Source organism: Pomacea canaliculata, linkage group LG9 (genome assembly GCF_003073045.1).
Source record: "Pomacea canaliculata isolate SZHN2017 linkage group LG9, ASM307304v1, whole genome shotgun sequence".
In the NCBI taxonomy this organism is placed as follows: Eukaryota; Metazoa; Mollusca; class Gastropoda; order Architaenioglossa; family Ampullariidae; genus Pomacea; species Pomacea canaliculata.
The window spans coordinates 4721970-4742421 of record NC_037598.1 but is presented as its reverse complement, the minus strand read 5'-3'; the positions used below and the strand labels follow the sequence as shown (position 1 = coordinate 4742421).

Below are 20452 nucleotides of genomic sequence, written 5' to 3'. Positions count from 1 at the left end.
GTAGAGGAGTTGTGTTATTGTGATCTGACATGAACCAGCTTAAAAACATTTGCCATTTGCCATCATCTACCATCATCTATCTGCTATCATCTATCTACCATCATCTATCTACCATCATCTGCCGTCATCTATCTGCCATCATCTACCATCATCTGCCGTCATCTGCCATCATCTATCTGCCATCATCTATCTGCCGTCATCTATCTGCCGTCATCTATCTGCCATCATCTACCATCATCTGCCATCATCTGCCATCATCTATCTGCCATCATCTATCTGCCATCATCTGTGATTGTCAGTGACGATTGCTCACCCCGACGTGATTGCGGGGTTGTCTGTCTGTCTTGTAAACAGTTGTTGTGTGGAAGGATTGTCCTTTGAGGAGTGACGTGGTTTTTCTGTTGATGTTTATGGTTAATTTTAACATTTTATTCGCCGTCTCCAGCTCCAGGGGTCTACGGGTCTGTAAAGTTCTACCTGCAGTAAGGGCACAGCCTCTGTCTCTACTGTATTCTGTCTTTCTTTCCCTGCTACCTTCACCTTACCCTGAGTGTGGTGTTTATTGGAAGAAGCTTGGTAGTGTCTGAGCGTGTGATTATCTCCCCATTAGGTACTCTATTCTATTGTTTTAAGAAAATAAATGTTGGCTGTTCCTCAAACCTATGTTGAACTTTAGATCATGATCATTAGTAATGTTCACATTATTACATTTAAAGAAGCTGATTGCTCTTTGTTTGCTCGTTAGGATGCTGATGTGTTTATTGCATCTCTACAGAGAAATTGCCATTGTGGGCTTTGTTGTGTATACTGAGATTAGGATGTGAGATGGTGTACACCCACAGCTTTGATTGATGATTGTGTAGTTGTTTCCTGACTTGTCTTGATTGAACGAGGGCTTACACCTTCAAGTGTTTAAAACTGTAGTTGACTTAGGGATTTTTATTTCTTATTTCATTTTGCGAATTGTTGTGAAGGCATGTGTTGATGCTGTGATTACATTTCGATCTGATTGTGTTTGTGAGATAATTTGAGGTGATTTTATTTTAGTATTATTTGCTATCTTTGTGTGCAACATGGATCCCCCACTAGTATTTAAAGTGATCTCAGGTAAGAAAAAGGGGAATTGATAGGATTAGAAGGTAAAGCTCTGACTACATACATAATGCAGAGTATCCAGTGTGAATATTGAAATGTAGAAAGTAGAGCAAACAAACAAGCAGACTTACAAATAGCCAGGATAGCGAAAGCTGATAGAATTGTATAGAAGGAGGAAGATAATAGATAGAACTATTGTTACTTGTTAATTATTGTTGATGGTTCTTGCTAATTGTTGATAGTTGTTGATGATAGCTGATGATGATTATTGTTGATGACTGATGATGAATATAGATGATAAAGGTTGTTGGTTGTTGCTCACAGTTGATAATGATTGTTGTTGATAACAGCGAACAGGCCAACAGGCCAACAGGCCAACAGGCCAACAGGCCAACAGGCCAACAGGCCAACAGGCCAACAGGCCAACAGGCCAACAGGCCAACAGGCCAACAGGCCAACAGGCCAACAGGCCAACAGGCCAACAGGCCAACAGGCCAACAGGCCAACAGGCCAACAGGCCAACAGGCCGGCGATGGGGGAGGTGCCATGCCAGAGTCCCCTAACCCTGTCTTCCAGCCAGGGCGGTGCTCTGGCCCGGCGATGGGGGAGGTGCCATGCCAGAGTCCCCTAACCCTGTCTTCCAGCCAGGGCGGTGCTCTGGCCCGGCGATGGGGAGGTGCCATGCCAGAGTCCCCTAACCCTGTCTTCCAGCCAGGGCGGTGCTCTGGCCCGGCGATGGGGGAGGTGCCATGCCAGAATCCCCTAACCCTGTCTTCCAGCCAGCTACCCATGACAGCACCGTCTGCCAGTGGAAGGCTTTCGATTTTTTTCTTAAATTTACACCTTTTAGAAAAATACATCAGCCTTGCTTAAGGTTCTCTAACCCAAGCGTACTTTCTCATAAGTATTGTCCTCTTTGCATGGTCTTGAGATTCATGTTAAGCTGGCGTTAGAGATGAAACAGACGTAGCATCCTCCTGAAGCTATCAATGGTCGGAAAGGAGTGTGAAATTCTTTGGACATGGACTGGTTTTATTGACTGTCCAGATGCTGTTTTCATCTTGTAACAGAGGAAAACACGTAGAGTGGAAGATAAGAAAGTGGTGCTCTTGCCCAGTGGTAAAGCTAGGCCGACCCACCCACCCCGCCTTCACCCGCTCGAGATGGGGGGACAGGGGGGTCTGGTGTACCCGGGCCCGCGGCTGTCAAGGGGGCCCGGCCTTGGTCAGTGGATTTTTTTCTTCTTCTTCTCCTTTTCTTTTTCTTTTAAAGAAAGGTCTAAGGACAGAACACCCAAGCATTACACATGCAGAAGTTGAGTTTGAGTGTAGATATTGAGATTCGAATTGTAAACATACATTATATACTGGGAAAATAATTTACGATTACAAGTACAAGGGGCCCGGAGAGGTCTGTCCCAGGGCCCGGGCTGGCTCTCGGCGGCCCTGTTGGTGCGTATAGGTCGTCCATTATTAGATTCATTAATGTCTCTAGGATATAATGAGAAATATTGTTCATCTTTTTCTGTGCCATCCTGTGGAATAAACCCATTCTTTACCATTACCTCGTCACGTGTTAGCCCATGCGGTTCGTCTTATCCAGACCTGGGCAAACGCCGGCCCGCGGGCCGGATCCGGCCCGCGGGCCGGATCCGGCCCGCCTCCTGTCTCTGACCGGCCCGCCCGCTGGCCGCCCACCAGTAAATATACTATATATACAGTATTGGGTAAAACTGAGTTAACTATATTAGTCTAGACCATCCCAGTTTCTCATCCGGCCCCTTGGGAAAATTAATTGCCCACCCCTGGTCTTATCGGTCTCTGCTATCCTACTTACTGCCACCCCCCCACTTGTCTACCCAGACCGCCCCACACACCCGCAAGCAAATTATGCTGTGTGATTCTGATAAAGTTGGTTGCGGCCCTTTGCCCCACTGGGGGTGAATAGAAACATGAAGAATCCTGATAAAGATTTTATCGAACACAATTGAAATGTCTTTTCATGTTTGATGTTTGTATCTTTTTATTCTCTCTCTCTCTCTCTTTCTCTCTTTTCTCTCTTTCTGTCTCTCTCTCTCTCTTTCTCTCTGTGCGCGTGTGCATGTGCATGTGTGTGTGTTTTTATTTATTACAACTGAAAACCAGTGTTGTCAGTGACGGACATCCCTTTCACAATCAATGCTAATGACCGATTTGATATCGAAAATAGAAAAAAATTAGAATTAAATGCATCAATGTATCTGGTGTAAACGTAACTTCTTTCAATAGAAATATGGAAACGGAAAGACTAGAAGACTAAATGAGCAGAAAAAGTCACCTCGTGCATGCTTTAACTTTCCTGTGTGATATATTTGTGTAGTAAAAGTTACATCAGGATTCATCTTGTTAAAGATAACAAAAACAGACACATTAAAATAAACAGTTTAAAACTAACATTTTTTTATTTTTATAGATTTAATTGTTTATATCTGTATGAAGAAAGCAGCTTTGATAGCGGATAGCGTAACTACCGAAACACACAGAAATGGGAGATAACACGCGCTACCTTTTTTTATGTGGCTTACGTCCCTTGCATCAGTTTATTCTTTGCCAGTTGTTTAATAATAATGATAATGGGAGCTTATTAACGCGGAGCATCACGACCAAAATAGATCGAACTGTCTGTGCAGCCCAATAATGATACATGAAAGTAAACAGTGAGGTAAGTATAGACATATTGAACAACATAAACATGAGGAACAAAAGTAGAAGGTAAAGCAGTGGATGAAGGTATGAAGGGATGTAGATACTATAAACAGTGTCAGATGGAGTCGTCACATGATGGTTAGCATGGCAGAGAGTATTGCCAGGGAGTTAAGTAATTCAGGGAAAGTACTTTGTGAACAGACATGTTTTCAGAGAAGGTTTGAATGTAGCCTTGTAGTCCGAGTGGCGAATGTGATGAGGACGAGTGCTCCACTGATTAGCAACACAGAGGGAGGACGTCCGTTGTCCGTGTGTCTTTGTGGGAGGGAGGATCGAATGGAGGAGGGGAAGGTGGAGAGGGGGCACTAAAAAGCTCAGCACAGCACTTAGGAGGTTCAGATGCTAAAAGTTATATACAAAGACGAGACCTTCCGCCGAATATTCCATTGCGCAAATTGAACCGTTACAGTCCGATAGTTTTTAATCAGGTTATAATCAGGCTTGGTGAGGTCTGGAGGTGAGAGGGCACTTGGAAAAAAAAACCTGAGTTAGATTAGTAAATAATTTTTCTTTCTTTCTTTCTTTTTTTTTTTTTTTTTTTTTTTTTGTTCACAGACAATAACCTCATTCTTGTAGTCAGTGCCGCGAGAATAATGTGGCTTAGCTGTGCTTCGCGCCCATATGAGACAATAAAGGATGGACAGGTGCCATTAATAGAGTAACATATAAAAATTAAACTATTGAAGAGTGATGACTTCTCGACGCTGTCGTCACGTCTTGTGTCTGTCCTTGATGTAAGTCAGCACAACAAGCATGTGTTCTTTCGCCTTCTTTTCTCACGGGCCTTGTGTGTTACTCTGACAGCAGTCTTCAACACCTCGTGGACGCCTTCATTAGTTTTGGCCGAGCACTCTACGTAGGCCGCCGCCCCGATCCGCTCAGCCATGGCCTTGCCCTTCTCTGAACTCACTAGGTCAGCTCGGGTCACGGGGTCGTCGCGCAAGTCCTTCTTGTTTCCCACCAGGATGATGGGAACTCCGGAACAGAAGTGCTGCATCTTTGGATTCCATTTATCTGGAATGTTCTGCAGGCTGTCTGGATGGCTGATAGAAAAACACATGAGGATGACGTCAGTCCCTCCGCAAAGATATTCACGTTGGCAGTCAAATATCTCGCCTCCGGGTGTGTCCCATAGTGTCAGCTGGAAAAAAACGGACATCATCATCATCATCATCGTCTTATTATTATTACTACTACAATCAAAAACAGTAAGCCCCTAAATACAATATTTTTTTTTTAATTTTGAAGACCTAGTACTTCTTTGATTTCGGAATCCACTTTAATGTTTGCGACCTTGTTGTCAAGAGCCTTGGGTACATAATTTTCTGGAAACCTTCCATCCGCAAAGACGACCACCAGAGAAGTTTTACCGCAGTCAGGGTCGCCAACAACCAGAAGTTTCATCTGGAATCATGATCTGGCAGTAAACGTTAATTGTAAACAACAAAATATTAGTTATAAGCTAAGGAAAGCTTAAAATATCAACAAACACGTTTTCCACAAATAAAGTAAATATTCAAAGTCGTTATATAAGTTTTTAAGACCTTTGTGGGTCTGATATAAATACCTGTAAACACAGCAGAAATTATGTGTGAGAGGGGAACCTAGAGTGCGATGTGTAAGAGGTATGTAAGAGATATAATCTCTACACTCCGGGTCGAGTTCACAAGCACCACTCATCTATGTAGGTCGTGCAGCCAAAACACAAGATCACATGACTAAAATGGGAGATTACACTTAAAAGTTTTCCACCTGAATTGTTAGAGCTATTTATCCACTTTTACTCGTTGAATTACAAGACTAAAGGAAGCAACATGACTGTGTTACCATGACGATTAGAAGGAATGTGCAGGCTTCGTTGTAAGCATCCAATAAAATTTGTTCGCCTGATGAATGAGTATATGTTATTTTACTTTGTTAGATGTTATTTAACTTTGCCAGTCCACACGAAAACCTAGGGATTATTATAATAAATATTATAATTTGACATATACAGCCGAGTTATAAATGCAATAATTATACACATTCAGCCACCAAGTCGTTTACAAGTAATTTCAAGTATGCATATACTTAGTGTAAATAAGAAGGAAACAGAAAGTGTGCCAAACAAGACTTTAGAAATATTGTATGATTTCTAATGTAAAGAGAGTTACATACACAGACTGGAGTACCCGGGCTGTAGTCATCAGGCTTAGTTTCGACTGAGTCATTCTATCCATAGGATGACCTTTGGCCTGTATCCTATCTCGTGACGTAAACATATTTTATCACGTGGCTGTAAATGTTATTCCAAGATTATGTCGGGGTAGAGGTAAGAGGTTTTAAACAGGAGAACATCTCAGCCTGTTCACAGTTATACTGAGCAGATCAGACCAAAAGATCATGTGAAAATGTCCTTTAGGTAGCGAGGTCTTTCAAATGTATGCCCCTATTAATACGAATAGATAAGTGGGAAGCGTATGGAATGACAATAAAACAGTAAAATAATCATCATTTTCGAGGTTGTCGTTGACACACATGTAGGTATTATGTGCGCGGGTGCGTGCGTTCTTGTGAGAGAGAGAGAGAGCAAGAAAATGTGACTGTTCAAAAGAGAGACAGTGAAGAGAGAAACAGTGTATCCAAAATCATTGTCCGTGATACATTTGCTTAGCTCTGCTGTGAGAAACATTACTGTGGTCTTCAATCAGTGCCACAGGTTAATAGAGCTGAACACTCGTCACGTGACTCTGAGTAATGACAACAAATAATTTTGTTGATAATCAGCGTGAAGCGTTTTGTCAGCTTCCGAAACATCAAACTTCCGAGTACTAACTTGATAAACTCCTAGTAAAATATCTAATGGCAGTTTTCATACAAAATGTGACTATAATTAACCATAAATACTTCGAAAACTGAGTTGAGTCACACTTTAATATTTGATCAGGAACACTGTTTTTCCGGTATACAAATACATTAATAACCTCGTTTACAGAAAAGCTCGATTTTGATTGCAATGGATACTGTGAGTTAAACAGTTACTAACATCGCTAGTTTGTCACAACAATATGTTGTAGTCCATTCTGATGACCGTCAGCATCCCGTGCTGAACACAAGTCCAAACACTCGAAAAAAAAAGTGTGGCAGTCAGGCTTGTCTTTGAAACCACCGCCATATTGTCCCCTTGTCCCCACAGCATCGCTATTCGCTAGACTTTGTAACAATCACGAAATTGCACATCTTCGGTTGCCTCGCCGTTGACCACGTAGCGCCGCCCTGGTGGCAGCTTCAAAGACCTTTTGGACGCCATCTTTGTTCTTCGCCGAACATTCCACGTAAGCCACCGCACCGATGGTTTTGGCCATGGCCTCGCCCTCCTCCTTCCGCACAGGGGTCAAGTTCCTTCTCTTTAGCTTTCGTATCGTCATGGGGTCGTCGCGCAAGTCCTTCTGATTGCCCACGAGGATGATGGGAATTCGTGGACAGAACTGCTTCGCTTCAGGGTTCCACTTTTCCAAGACGTTAACCAAGCTGTCGGGGTTGTTGATGGAGAAGCATATGACGATGACGTCGGTTTCCGATTTGTAGTAAAGGTACCGGTCATAGTCCTCCTGGCCTGCCGTGTCCCAAAGAACCAGTTCCACCTGAAGGAGACAGAGAACTCAACGATTTAATATTCTAAAGACCGTTAACTCGGCTGATTTACTTATTAGCATTCAGTCTGGCAAGCGGTTATCTCCCTTTGCTCGGTCATGGTCGATGTCGCACATTCACTACTGTGGGCTTTAGTGGTTGCACTGTTACATGCAAGAGTATATGATATCATATGATATACAATTTTTCTTCTTGTTTGGGTATGTACATTTGCTATTGGATGTACTTTGATACTCTTCTGTCCATATAATTATTTTTTTCCTAGTTTATTTAATGAAATGACTTTAGAGGCTTTAAAATTCTAGTTTTGTTCCTGCTGCATAGCTTTTATTTTTACATTAGTTGTATGAGTTTAGCTTTGTTTACTGCAATATAATACACAGACAGTAGATTAAGAGACGAGGAAACAAAAGAATATGCATGCATGCACGCACGAACACTGTTCCCCCAACACACAAGATTCCCCGAACTAAGAAATCTTATTTATATAAGGTCTTTGTAGCTGCTTTGGCACTATAGCTATACAGCTCAACGTTTAAGAAAACAATGAAGTCAGTGTAACATCCAAGCAACTAGTCATATCCTTTTCTGTATACAACTAATACAAGTGTATCTGTGCACTTTTAAATAGATGAATTACATAGAACAATGTACCTGTTTGTTATCCACTTTCAATGTCGGCGACATAAGTTTCAAAAATAGTCGGCACATGCACTTCCGGGAACTGGTCCTTGCTGAAGACGATGAGCAGACATGTCTTCCCACACGCACCATCGCCCACCATCACCAGTTTCTTCCGTGTGATGGTCCTCCCGAGTAACTGTCACCAGCCAAAGACACATTCTGACATTTCAAGACTACAACAGTAAATTACTGTAAGAGTTAGAGTTATTTATGTCTTCAAGCAACCAATTATTTTATTTAAATTTTCGAAGGACGTCTTCGTGATGTCCATGTAACGTTTTCCTTTAAAATATCAGACAGCTTTTTTTGTGTTAGTATTCTGCACCAGTGTATATCGTAAATCACAACCTTGATCTTTTCGCTTTCAATGTTGAGCAAGTAGATCACAATGGACGCATGCGCACACACACACACAGATCCACACACACAACATACTGATACGTGTGTCGTTCTCCCGATACGATGTAGTAAAGGTCGGGTGAAATCAATTGTCAATGTGTAATCATGGAGCTTAGACATTACACTGTGACTGCAGCTACATGTTCTACTCCATCCCAGGTCTCTTGAGCGGTTTCTCAGAAACAAACTAAGGAAAGGATTAATTTATCTGTAATTTAAGACGAAGCTTTACTCGCTAGCAGGACACGAATCAAATTTGTTGAGATAAGCATGTCTGTTTGGTACTGCGCAGGTGAAACAGTTACCCTGTACCCCAATCTTTACAAGACTATTTTTTAATTAATTTATGAAAAATTGTTGATATCCGTACTTACATCTAACATCTCTTTCATGATCCTTCACCACTACACCTTCCTTACAACATGAACGAGCCTACTAAACTAATCAAGGGCTACTTTCTCTTTTAACACACAAAACACTCGATCATGTAACTTCTCACATAATAAGCTAAACTAACGGGGGTAGCTGATAGAAAAAGCATGAAAGAGTAGCCTATTTTTCATATTTTGGCGCATGAATTATAAATATGGACAAACTATTACTTTGAAGATGTGACAAACAGAATGAGCTACGAAGAATAAGAGAGCCATACATACTGTGCCTTGTGTGTTCGCCATAGCTGGGTCTTTGTCAAGGACTTCCTTTGTGACAGACTCACTGATGTGTGCAGGGTGACCTCAGACATCTGCATTCTCATTACACTTCCCCAGCTTCGCGTAACCCCGGAGCATATTGACGAGTGCGTGCCGGTGTTGTACGCAGACAACAACCAAAGAAGGCATAGACATGAATTAAGAGTGTTTTTATTCAAGGAAAATATGGTCAGCCTTCCAAAGTGAGGAGCAAGACGCCCCAGTTTTTTTTTTATTTTATTTTGTTTTAGAAAATTCGTTAGAAACAAGAGCTTGGTAGTGAATCTTTTTCCTGCCAAACATTTTGTCGTTGAGTCACACGCTAACAGAAGCGACAGTGTTTTTGTAACAGGAACCACTCGTCATACTCACCCTTATAAAGAGGTTCTCTCTTCTCTTACTGACGACTGGATTTCTTCTAACTACTCTGTTCATGTCCTGACATTTCCTTAAAATACGACCAAGCCTTGCAAACAATATTTAGGGCACGGTATATATATATACACTCACACACACGTCCCTCTTTACAGTCGGTGGTTTTCCCCGGTTGCATCGGTTTCTTCCATCCTGTCTGTGTGCTGTACGTTTTCTGTCGTCTTTTCCAAAAATATATTTTAAGAATTGTAGTTTATTATTTTTTTTTTATTTCATAATATATATATACACACCACAAACATTAATATACAGATGATTGCGGGACAAAGAAAGAAAGAAAACAAACAAAACCACATAGCACATGGCACCCAACACTTTCACCTTTGACCTTTCACAAGCATTTCAACACATTGCACACTTCCAGGTCAAGATCAAGTAACTGCAAGAGAAGCACTGATCTCAACCCTGGAGCAAAGCAAGATAACAACAAGCATGGCCAACAAATGTAACCTAACCCTCCCCTTTCAAAACAAGGATTCACCAACGTGTGCTGCTTGTGTGCTCGCTCGTGGTTGAGGACAGGTGCATTTGATGCCTACCCTGAACCCAAAGCAGCCAATCCTTACTGTATATCGCTCTGTGGGGATAAAGCGGTGTACAGATGCGCGATGCAATTGTAGATGTAGGTCTCTGATGTCGGGAATGAGAATACCAAAGAGATTATTTTTGCTTCTGTCGATACGATGTAATCATAGGCAGACAGACATGAATTTATATTTTTAAGCAAAGAGCACAACACTCCAATAAATTAGAGAAATTTATTCACAAACGACCAAAGACATACATTTATTCACTTGTATAAATAATTTTTTAAAATAAAAAATGGATGAAATGATTACTGCAAAATACTAAAATTCTTAACTCAGTCAATTTTACTGGTTTATTAATGCGCAAAATTTTAGTATACAAACGCAGTAGTAAATGCATTTTCACGGTCAATGATGGCTTGAAAATTAGCTCAAAAATAAATTAAAATAAAGATTTCGTGCATAACAAAATACAGAGCACAGCAAAACACATGCTTTAACATGGCAAAGGTTAGAGAATGGCGGACTGAGACAGTTTGACAAGGAAGGGAATTAAACTCTGTATTATGAAAAAATATATGTTTTAGAAAAGGATAATCGGAGGGCAGACATGGATCCAGTGAGAAAACGTTTCTAGTTATAATGCAAACTGTTTTTGTCTCAGCTCTCTAGTATATCTGGGTCTTCGCAGTTGCCTTGACCCAGAAATCAAGTCATCCAGGCCCTCGTTCATGTTGCACACTAATACCAGTTTATATTTCTGAGCGCAAGTGTTTCTAATACTGACAAAAAATACTTTTATTGAACGGCCAGTGTCCTGAATCTACACACAAGTTTCTGAAAAACTGAATGTCATCGAGCTCTATTGTCTGCAAAAACACTTCTTCACTAGGAACCTCGATGAGTCAGTACTTTTGCTTATCTATCCAGAAACCTTAAGCGTCCCTAATGATAAAAGATCATTCGTAATACATCTTATACCATTTTATTTTGGGGGAAAGGGAGTTTCAGACAGAAGTGTAAGGTATACAAATACCTTTTGTCGATATATTGAAGCAAAATATCAAGGGAGATAATCATGCTATACATTCCTTCAACAGTTCTTTCCCTTTCACCATAAACTCCACCTTTTATCCGCGTGAGCAGCTGCTAGTATGGAATAGTAAACAAAAATACACATGAGTGAAAAATTTCAAGTTTCAGTTTCATAAGCAGCATGCTGCGATGTCAGGTACTCAGGATGCCCAGCAATCACAGCTCGGTGCTCAAATTTCGAGCATAAATTTGGAATGAGCAGATTCTGTTTTCACGACTGCGCCTAGTAACGGCTTTGTGCATAGATCGCTACAGCAGTATCACAGTGACAGTTCGAGTATACGAAAAGTCGAAAAAAACAAATATGCACCGAGGTGTACTCGCAAGCGTGAGTAGTTATTCAGGCCGAAACTACCACAAGCCAGTGCCACAAGCTTAAATGTCGTAAGAAAAAAACTTATTTGAAATACTAATGTCTAAAAGTGACTATACACGCAACACAACTGACCCCTATTTTCTTAAGCAATGGCAAAGACCCAAATCTTAACGATTAACTTTGTCATTAAATTGAAAAAATTCACCGAAGTGGTTAAAAGGACCTTAAACAAAGGTATTACAATTTCTTTACGTTCGACTGATACTCTCACAGGAAAGAGTGTTCCGGAGTAGGGCGAGTTTACAAATATTTTCCAAACCAAAAAAAATTACTGGTAAATATTTTCATCATGGTGACACAAGCTAGCTTCAAACATAGAAGTGTAACATTAACAGATTCTTTCTTACATTTGCCACAGTGTAATTATGCATTCCGTCATTAAAGCATGTCACCTCAATTAGCAGCTTTTAAACATATTAAAAACTTTTCCCTGTGAAACTGAAGTTCTGTTATCTGCACAGGCTATATCAGTCTAATAACGTATTACTCCGATTCATCCAGACGTCCACGAAGTAATCGAGGGATGTTGTGTTGCTCTTCCTAACCGGAAGGAAATTTGTCAGATGTATCTACATATGACCTTTAACGTTCACATACACCACCATCCCTCGACAGTCGAGACAGTCGAAAGTAGGGGAAGGGAGTTTGGGGAACTGACAGGGTCAAACCTCTGTCACAACAATTCCTTGTTATAAAGGTCCAGAGATAACCTGCACACACCAGTCACGCTGTCAAACATGCTCACAACTGACAAGTGCCTGCTCGACCAATCGCCCACTCGCCCACATCCTTTCAACAGCGCGCCATTGACCGACGTCACACAGAATTTTCGTCTCTCGGACGACGTCAGAGTCACAGAATTACGCAATAATCTTAGCTGACGTTAAAGTTTCCACACAATTATTGTTCAGGATGACGTCAGAGCTACAAAATTTTGCACTTCTTGAACTTTCGTACATTTTTCCCTCGGATTTTCTTCAGCGCCTCCCTGGTGGCGGTTTCAAAAACCTCGCGGACGCCATCCTTGGTTCTGGCCGAGCACTCTACGTAGGCCGCCGCTCCGATCCGCTCAGCCATGGCCTTGCCCTCTTCCGCCTTAACAGGAGTCTGCTTAAGCTTCTCTAGTTCCGCTCGGGTCATGGGGTCATTGCGCAAGTCTTTCTTGTTACCTACGAGGATGATGGGAACGTTGGGACAGAAGTGCTTAACTTCCGGGTTCCATTTTTCTGGAATGTTTTCCAAACTGTCGGGACTGTCTATGGAGAAGCACATGAGGATGACGTGGGTGTCCGGGTAGGAAAGGGGCCGCAATCGATCGTAGTCCTCCTGGCCTGCAGTGTCCCACAGAGCCAGCTCCACCTGAAGAAGAGCAGTGTAAATTCTTTTAAAGGTGCATTGGTTACTGCTAGGCTACTGAGTTATGAACCAAAATATCTCTTCCCAGCAAGTCTTAGCACATATGTAGGTGTCATGGCGACTGCCTTTTCACGATTATCTTTTGGGTTTGGAGATTTGTTTGATCCTTTCTCTACTTCTGGGAGGACAGAAAAGGTGAGATAACGAGTCAGCATTAGAGCATAATCCTACCTGTTTTCCGTCGACTTCAATGTCGGCTACATAGTTTTCGAAGACTGTGGGTACATAGACCTCCGGAACTGGTCCTTGCTGAAGACAATCAGCAGACAGGTCTTCCCACAGGCACCATCACCCACGATTACCAGCTTCTTCCTGATGGGATTCATCTTGCTTTGTTGCTACGACTGTACTACCTGCTGACACACAAGATATGTCTCGCGTTAAATTTGACCTTTGAACGCACGTGAATGAAGCAATACGTGTAGGCACGTGCATACATACAAAATTTCAACAAGCAAGAATACACTCACAAATGTTCTAATCACCAAAGCTCACACCACCCCTTTCTACACACACACAATAGAAGGGGAAAATCCGGTTGTTTAAAAAAAGCCTCCATCTACTGTTCACCCGCACTAAGCTGAACTTGGAGTCCACAAAAGACCCTGCTTTTTCCAAAAAGTGTTCTCTTCGGTGAGTCGTTTATCCCCGTATCGGATGGCTTCTTACTCTAATCATGTGTGTTCTGTGTTTTATAGCTACGAACTTTTCGTGTGACTGCTCTGCCCAGCAATAAGGCTACTTAAGCAGAATAAATATGGACGACCGTTGTGAACACTGATAGAATTTTTCTTTGTCATGTTTGTTAGATGTAGTGTGTATGCTGAGAGTACTTTGTTCTCTACACCTACTAACCTACCCTTGACCTGGCCAGCCGTGCGGTCACCGCGTGATAGAGAACAGTTTTCTGAAACTGATGATGCAGCACCCAAGTTTGAAAATGCAGTTCGGGGAAAATGCAGTTTGTGCACCCTGTTCCCTGCAGCGCGAGAGGGTATTTTTTTTTTTTTTTGATTATTTCGAGAAAGGGAGAAGTACCTTAGCTACGTGCAGGTGTTTTGGTCCGCTGTCAAGTGGCTCACCTACATCGAAATTCTCACCCCTTCTTCTGAGTGCGGGGGAAGCACCACTATACCGTGTAGGTGGTTCGCTGTCAAGTGGCGCACCTACCTCGAGATTCCTTCTATCCCCCCTTAGTTATCAGTAACTTAGAAATGTAAGTAGAATTAGGCATTAGAAGAAGTAGGTGTAAGGTATTGGCGGTGTAGGTGTCGGGTATGTGCAGAGTAAGATGGACTTGGTTTGCGGTATGAACGAAGACATATGTTCCTTGGACGCACAAATCGTGTGTAAAATAGCAAACTACAGTAGTTATGAAACAAGTGTTCGTGCCTGGGTTGTACCTATTCGTCCTGACCATAGCATGGGTTGTATGAGTGATTTCGTTCCAATTACGATATGAATTACACGTGTGTCTGTAGATCTCTGTTGTTTATAGCTTTTTTACAAATACATAAATGCTCACTTTTGTGTATGGCAACACGCAGTTCACCCACTGAACTCGCCAAGATGGCGTTTGACAACTTGACTTCGTGCCTGCCAGCACTCGGTTCTAAGATAGCAATGCGCTATCGGCTCTAGAGGTCGAGAAGTAATCACTGCCTGAGTGTTGAGTAAGAAGGGTGGAGCACACTTGCGTATTCAGGGTGGCTGTCACGTTGGTATGTCGCTCCATATCGGAGCATGTCCTTTGTCGCTCACCGCTACCTCGGACAACCAGCTCTATCTTCTGGGTATCGTGTGGGTGCGTCCTTGTGTGAAAATATGTACACTTGTTTGTTGCATGTGCATATATCTAATTTAGACAGGTATGTACGTGTGTATGCATTTATGCATTATCTGTATGAATATTTCTTGTATTAGTAACAGACGTAGCTAATATCTATGTGTAGTCAAGATGGAGGAAATAGAAAATAATGTTAAGTAGGATCTCTCATATATATACACACAGACCGAAGAGCCACCATCATAAAACACTCTGGACATCTGCCTGACACTAAGCACCAAATGTGATAAGCTACCAGGAAGAAGCTGGACAACACCATCATTAAATAAATGGTGGAAGGTCAGCGATATGGCTGATCACTCTTCTTGTCTTCATTGTTCACGTGATTGACTATCTTAGGAAAGCAATAAATCATAGCTTATACGATCTGAGTTGCTATTTTCGAGATGATCAGGAGTGAACAAGGCAGATTGCCAAGCAGACACATAACGAAAGATATTGCAAGCACAAAGGGCCTACAGGAACCATACGGAGTTTTATAAAACCTAACTGATGTACAAGAACCGTTACTGACCATATTTTCCGACTAAGTTCCTTCTTCAAACGAATCAAAAAAGAAAAAAAAGGAGGCCTGACTATCGCAATCCATGGGTTGTATAATCGATGACCTCACATACATGCGACAGCTTGGGTAGGTAACTATGACAGAACTTTCCAGAAGCTCTCCTGAGTAACTGAGGCCCCCAAACAACTTCGCTAGATGTATAAAAGACGCGGCTGTAAGTCTGAAAACTCCTTTGAAGAACTGACCTCACGTGACCTCATATTTGGTGTCAACCTTTCTGAGAAATCGACTCTCAAACAACTTAGGCAAGTGTAAATATCACGACTGTGCTGCCAATTGATCTCTGGACCTAATCTTACAATTTTACTCCTCACAGTTATTGAGAAACCTTCCAGAAAAATCTATCCCCCCCCCCCAACTCACCATACAACTTCCACAGATATAAATGTCGCAAATGAACTTGCAGATTGATCTTTGGATGTAATCTTATTATTGTGTTCCTCTGGTCGATTGTCGCCTCATCAACGCTTATTAACGGCGCTGGGTGACTGGGGGTCGAAACTAAATAAACCACATCGAGCCCACCCTCCCCCAGTAAACTAACTGCATACACTGACATGTTTTTATGAACATGTGTTTACATGTGCGTACTATAAAGATGTGTATACACGTGCGTTTCTGGGTGAGCGAGGGTGTGTTGTGTAATGGGACATGTTGGAGGTGAGAGACCCAGAGTCAAGTGCCCTGATGACAGTTGATGAAGCGTGTCATGATGATTAGACTTGTGGCCAGGCCACACACTGCTGACTAATGGCGATTTGGTCAGTTTTTAAACACTGAGCTAACATATGGATTCCCAGCGCACTTTCACAGTTTTCTTAGTGCTTTTATCACCACGAAGCTCAATAATAATTGTTGTTAAATTAGGAATTCGTAACAAGCATGTGTGCTGTTTGGGTCTACTTTTATGTAAATTCACTTGCTATGTCGCAAGGGAGGAACTAAAAAAAAAAAAAAACTTTAGGTATGTCACCAAGTTCAAATTATCTCGATAAGACACCTTGACAGAGAGCTAATTCTGATTAACCACCGTGGCAGTGTTTGTTTTCTTAATGCACGGCTGACTGTCGTGTAATGAATATGTATCGAAAACAAGGAAAATATTCAGTGTTTACTGCCGAGGGCTGATCACTTAGCGCCTTTAGTACTCAGCTACAACCCCTATACTACAGAAGTGGAACTGCCAACTGTCATCTAGGCACCGACATTTCGACTCCACCACATTAAAAATAAAGGAGGGGAAGAATATGTTAACCTTGCACTCGGAACTCTTTTCCTTGTTATCTCGACTTCGGTTCCCCACTCCCCACCTTTTTGAGTATTATTTGTGTGGTAGTCTACTCAAGCAACGATTGTAAACTCGTACACTCCTATTAATAGGTTCTGTCCTATTTAGCATTTACTGAGCAGCCCTGCAAGTTTTCTGAACTGGATTCACTATGAATGATGCTAATTATTTAGCTGCAGTTGACTAACCTCTAACCTTCAGTGTGCTCAACAAAGCGTAGAAGCCATAAAAGGATAAAGTGCTAACAGCCTAAATATGAGAATCCTGTTCCAATGACGAATTGTGCACATTCTTATGGCAATGATCTAGTGACAAACAGTGCCCGTTCTTATGGCTATGACCTGGTGACAAACAGTGCTCGCTCATGGCTATGACCTAGTGCCTTTTGAAACCGATTCTAATTTTGACTGTGATCAACCGGCGGCGCAACGATGTGTTTGTATTTTGAGAGGCTTGTTGTTGACTCTGAGTCACCACCCACAGTAATCATTCCTTTTTTGGCTCTCAGCCTACCTTTGAACCAAATAATTCAGTAGGAGATTCTAGTGTTCTAGCATGTTCTCTCTCTCTCGCTCCATAGCTCGCTCGTTCGACCTTCCACACACAAAACTCTCTCAGATGCAAAAATATTTTTTTCTATTACACTTTTAAAATCGTATGATTATATAACCCAAACAAGGTGTATATGATACTCACCTGTTAGCTCAATTATGTATATTCAAACATACTGGAAAGCTATTGATAACCTAAATTATGAATCAAAGTGTTTTGTTTCCACGACAGCAGTCACTACTCGTAAGGTACTAGGGTACCTGTATTTATCTCTAATTTTGTTTTTTGTTGTTTTACTGTTGTTTATTATAGTTTAATTTTTGGTAAGCTTTCATTAATTGAAAAAAATCGGTTCTTATCAAAAGATGTGGAGATATCCAAACATAGAGGGCTATGCAGGTCCAAAACACTTGATAATAACAGCACTTATCGGATATTCCTTACATATATTTCCCACCAGTATAAATATTTCTATACGGTGAACTAAGTTTTGTTATGGACAGCAGTTGCCATAGCACCGGATCGACTGAACTTCTATATGTACTAAAGATTCGACAGAACACTGTTGCAAATTCCAAAATATTTCAAACCAGTTAGCCAAATACAGTGACAGAAATCTCAGTAAAGTGTACTTCGAGTGGACAGCTTGATTCAAATAACAATGAAAAATACCCATTATGTTTGAGCTTCACGGCTTGAGACAATTTTATTTCTTACACAGCTGTAAACTGCTCTCGGGGTGTGATGAAGAAGCGACGTTGAAAGTAACAGTCACCCAGACACGGCAGTGATCACACCACGCCCTCGTCATGCCTCAGGAAAAATACCGGTTATAGAGAATGGCGCGAGGTTTGAGTCGGGAGGAGGCCTGGGGCAAGGGGGAGGAGCACTAGTGAAACATGACCTTTGACCTAAGATTCCACTGTTATGACGACGTAAAATCGCATGGCCTTCCGATATGTTACACATATTTGTTAATAATACTATAATTAGATTATTTTAAGCAGTTTAAGCTTACTCAGTAAACTTGATATCAATGTGTCTGACCCTGGACTGATATCTGCAACCGATAATTATCGAAGGCTTGTTCGATCGAGCAAACCTGCGTATCACAGAATATTTAAAACTTTGTAAATTTTTTTCAATGCATGATATAAGAAAAAAAGTTTGTGCTCTAAACATTGTTAAAACAAACTTTACAGTTTACATACCTTGAGGAGTTGCACCGATTCACGCGAGGTCAGGGGCGGGAGAAAATGTCGTCTGCCACTAACCGCGATAGTTTCCCTTTGCCGTGCCCCTGCACAGCGCGAGACTGGATGTCAATAGCGACAGTTGGAGTGACACTTCTCTGCACTTAGTGAAGCAGGAAAGCTCTTTCACCTTGGGTCCTTATCGCACACTGAAGCCCACACTACGACACTGTCGACGTGAGACAATCACCAACGACACACACGACATTTCACGGAGGTAGCGTACGTTTATAAGCAGGCACGGCAGTTCTATAAATAAAATCGTTTGGATTGGTGGATTCGTTTGCGCGCGCATTAGTACTGAAGGTAGCCCACACATGAAGGGTGGGGTTCATGGGTGACATTACAGCAATAGTATTTATGGGTGTTTGCCAAGCAGGTCTTATTTACTATTTTAAGCTGTTTAAAAAGGGAGTCTGATTAAAGATGTCCACGTGCAGAGGTGGTTACAGCTCAGCAAAAGAAATGCACACCTCTCTGTGTGTGCGTGCATGAGCGCGCGAGTGTGTTTTCTGAATGTAGAAATGATGAAGTCGGGTGCATGCATGTTTACACAAACCGTAGGAGGGTGGGAGAAATTGGTGTTTTTTTTTTTTTTTTTTTTTTTAACCAATCCAGCAGCCTCTGTTATATCACTGGAAAGCAGAGAAAATGCAGAGAAACAGCAGCAGGCCGGAGACAAGATACGAACCAGAAGATCTCCGTATCGGTGACAAGCGTCACCATGCGTGTTCGTTAACCCATACACACCAGTCCTTCTCAAGAAAAGGGTACAATAACGATATTGAAAAGCAGTTTGAAATATAAAGTATATTTCTTATTTTCAGAACGTATGTGCAGATGTCATTCTGCTGTTTATGTGTCACAAGTTGATACTAACACAATTTGTGATTTACAGCTCAAAATAAATCTTTAATAATACATTTTGCTGTCAGTGTAAAAAAATGATACCGATGCTTCTTGGTGGTTATTAGTGCTAAACAAAGGGAAGAATGCGATGTTATTTTCTTTTCTGTTGTAGTATGACTTGTTCAGTGAAATAAAATTGACAGTTATGTTACATATCCTGCTGTCTGGTGTAAAATAAAGGGACACTTAGCCGTGTTTGGGATTAATTAACATATGTCCTTAAGCTCACACTGGGACATTTAAACCTGACTAAAGCTGATCTCTAATGCTAAAGATGATCAGTGTATATATTTTGAAACCGGGCATTTAGCACTATTGACACTCTGGAAGTTCACTTAGGACTGCTCATCCCTAAGCGTTTCTGGGATTCGTTCACTCACTCATGTTTGAACATGAGCAGACTATTGCACTCAGGAACAGCTTTAACGAAACCTATCCCATCATGTTTCCAGAAAAGTAGAAGGAATAAGTTTAATGCTGCTTTATGTCATATACTTAATATACCTTGCAGTTAAAGGATCTGGAAAATTGTTTAAATATTAAGAATAATAAATAAGTAAAAAAATAAAACAAGAAATCCTACTCACACTGGTGTGGATAAACGATAAGCAATATCTGATAAATATGTTGTCTTGGGATTAACCAAAGTAAAATGAATTCTTTTATTATTATTATTATCAATTTCTGGATAGCTACCCAAAGCAGATCTGAATTACAGATTTTTTCTACAACAAACATTTTCATAAACCTCATTAAAAAGCAACAAAATGTCAGCAGTGCTCCCGAGTCCTCGACATGTGTGACTGTCAAATACAATGTTATCTGTCTCTTATCTTCTTGCTAACACAGTCACGTTCACACGACATCCGTGAACACGCAAACAAGTAGACAAGGGAGACAATTCCCGGTGGCCAGATCCATATCTAGTAGTTGTGTCCCTTTG

At 41.4% G+C, this 20452-nt stretch overlaps 2 protein-coding genes across 3 annotated transcripts; both read right to left on the bottom strand.

Moving 5' to 3' along the window:
• Positions 1 to 3283: 3283 nt before the first annotated feature.
• LOC112572789 (rho-related GTP-binding protein RhoA-B-like) lies at positions 3284 to 6447 on the bottom strand. Of its 2 annotated transcripts, none has more exons than XM_025252678.1 (3): positions 5997 to 6447; positions 5097 to 5243; positions 3284 to 4980 (listed from the first exon to the last, which is right to left on the bottom strand). In XM_025252678.1, the coding sequence occupies exons 2-3, from the start codon at positions 5241 to 5243 to the stop codon at positions 4579 to 4581; spliced, it is 549 nt and encodes a 182-aa protein (XP_025108463.1). In that variant the 5' UTR covers positions 5997 to 6447; the 3' UTR covers positions 3284 to 4578. The 2 variants fall into 2 exon arrangements, with proteins under 2 accessions (XP_025108463.1, XP_025108462.1); XM_025252677.1 differs by lacking the exon at positions 5997 to 6447 and adding an exon at positions 5667 to 5989 and having other exon boundaries at positions 3286 to 4980.
• A 265-nt stretch (positions 6448 to 6712) lies between these two features.
• On the bottom strand, positions 6713 to 13448 carry LOC112572790 (ras-like GTP-binding protein Rho1). The gene is given in 4 exon segments (XM_025252679.1): positions 6713 to 7469; positions 12663 to 13039; positions 13268 to 13335; positions 13338 to 13448. Coding segments are annotated over 4 exon segments (957 nt in total). The 5' UTR covers positions 13423 to 13448; the 3' UTR covers positions 6713 to 7042.
• Between the last annotated feature and the right edge of the window lie 7004 nt (positions 13449 to 20452).

Bases quoted from the DNA above. Each gene is read 5' to 3' on its own strand.
- LOC112572789 (XM_025252677.1), bottom strand. The intron at 4,981-5,096 runs GTACTAGGTCTT...GTTTTTTTCCAG, and splicing joins TGGATTCCGAAATCAAAGAA to CTGACACTATGGGACACACC.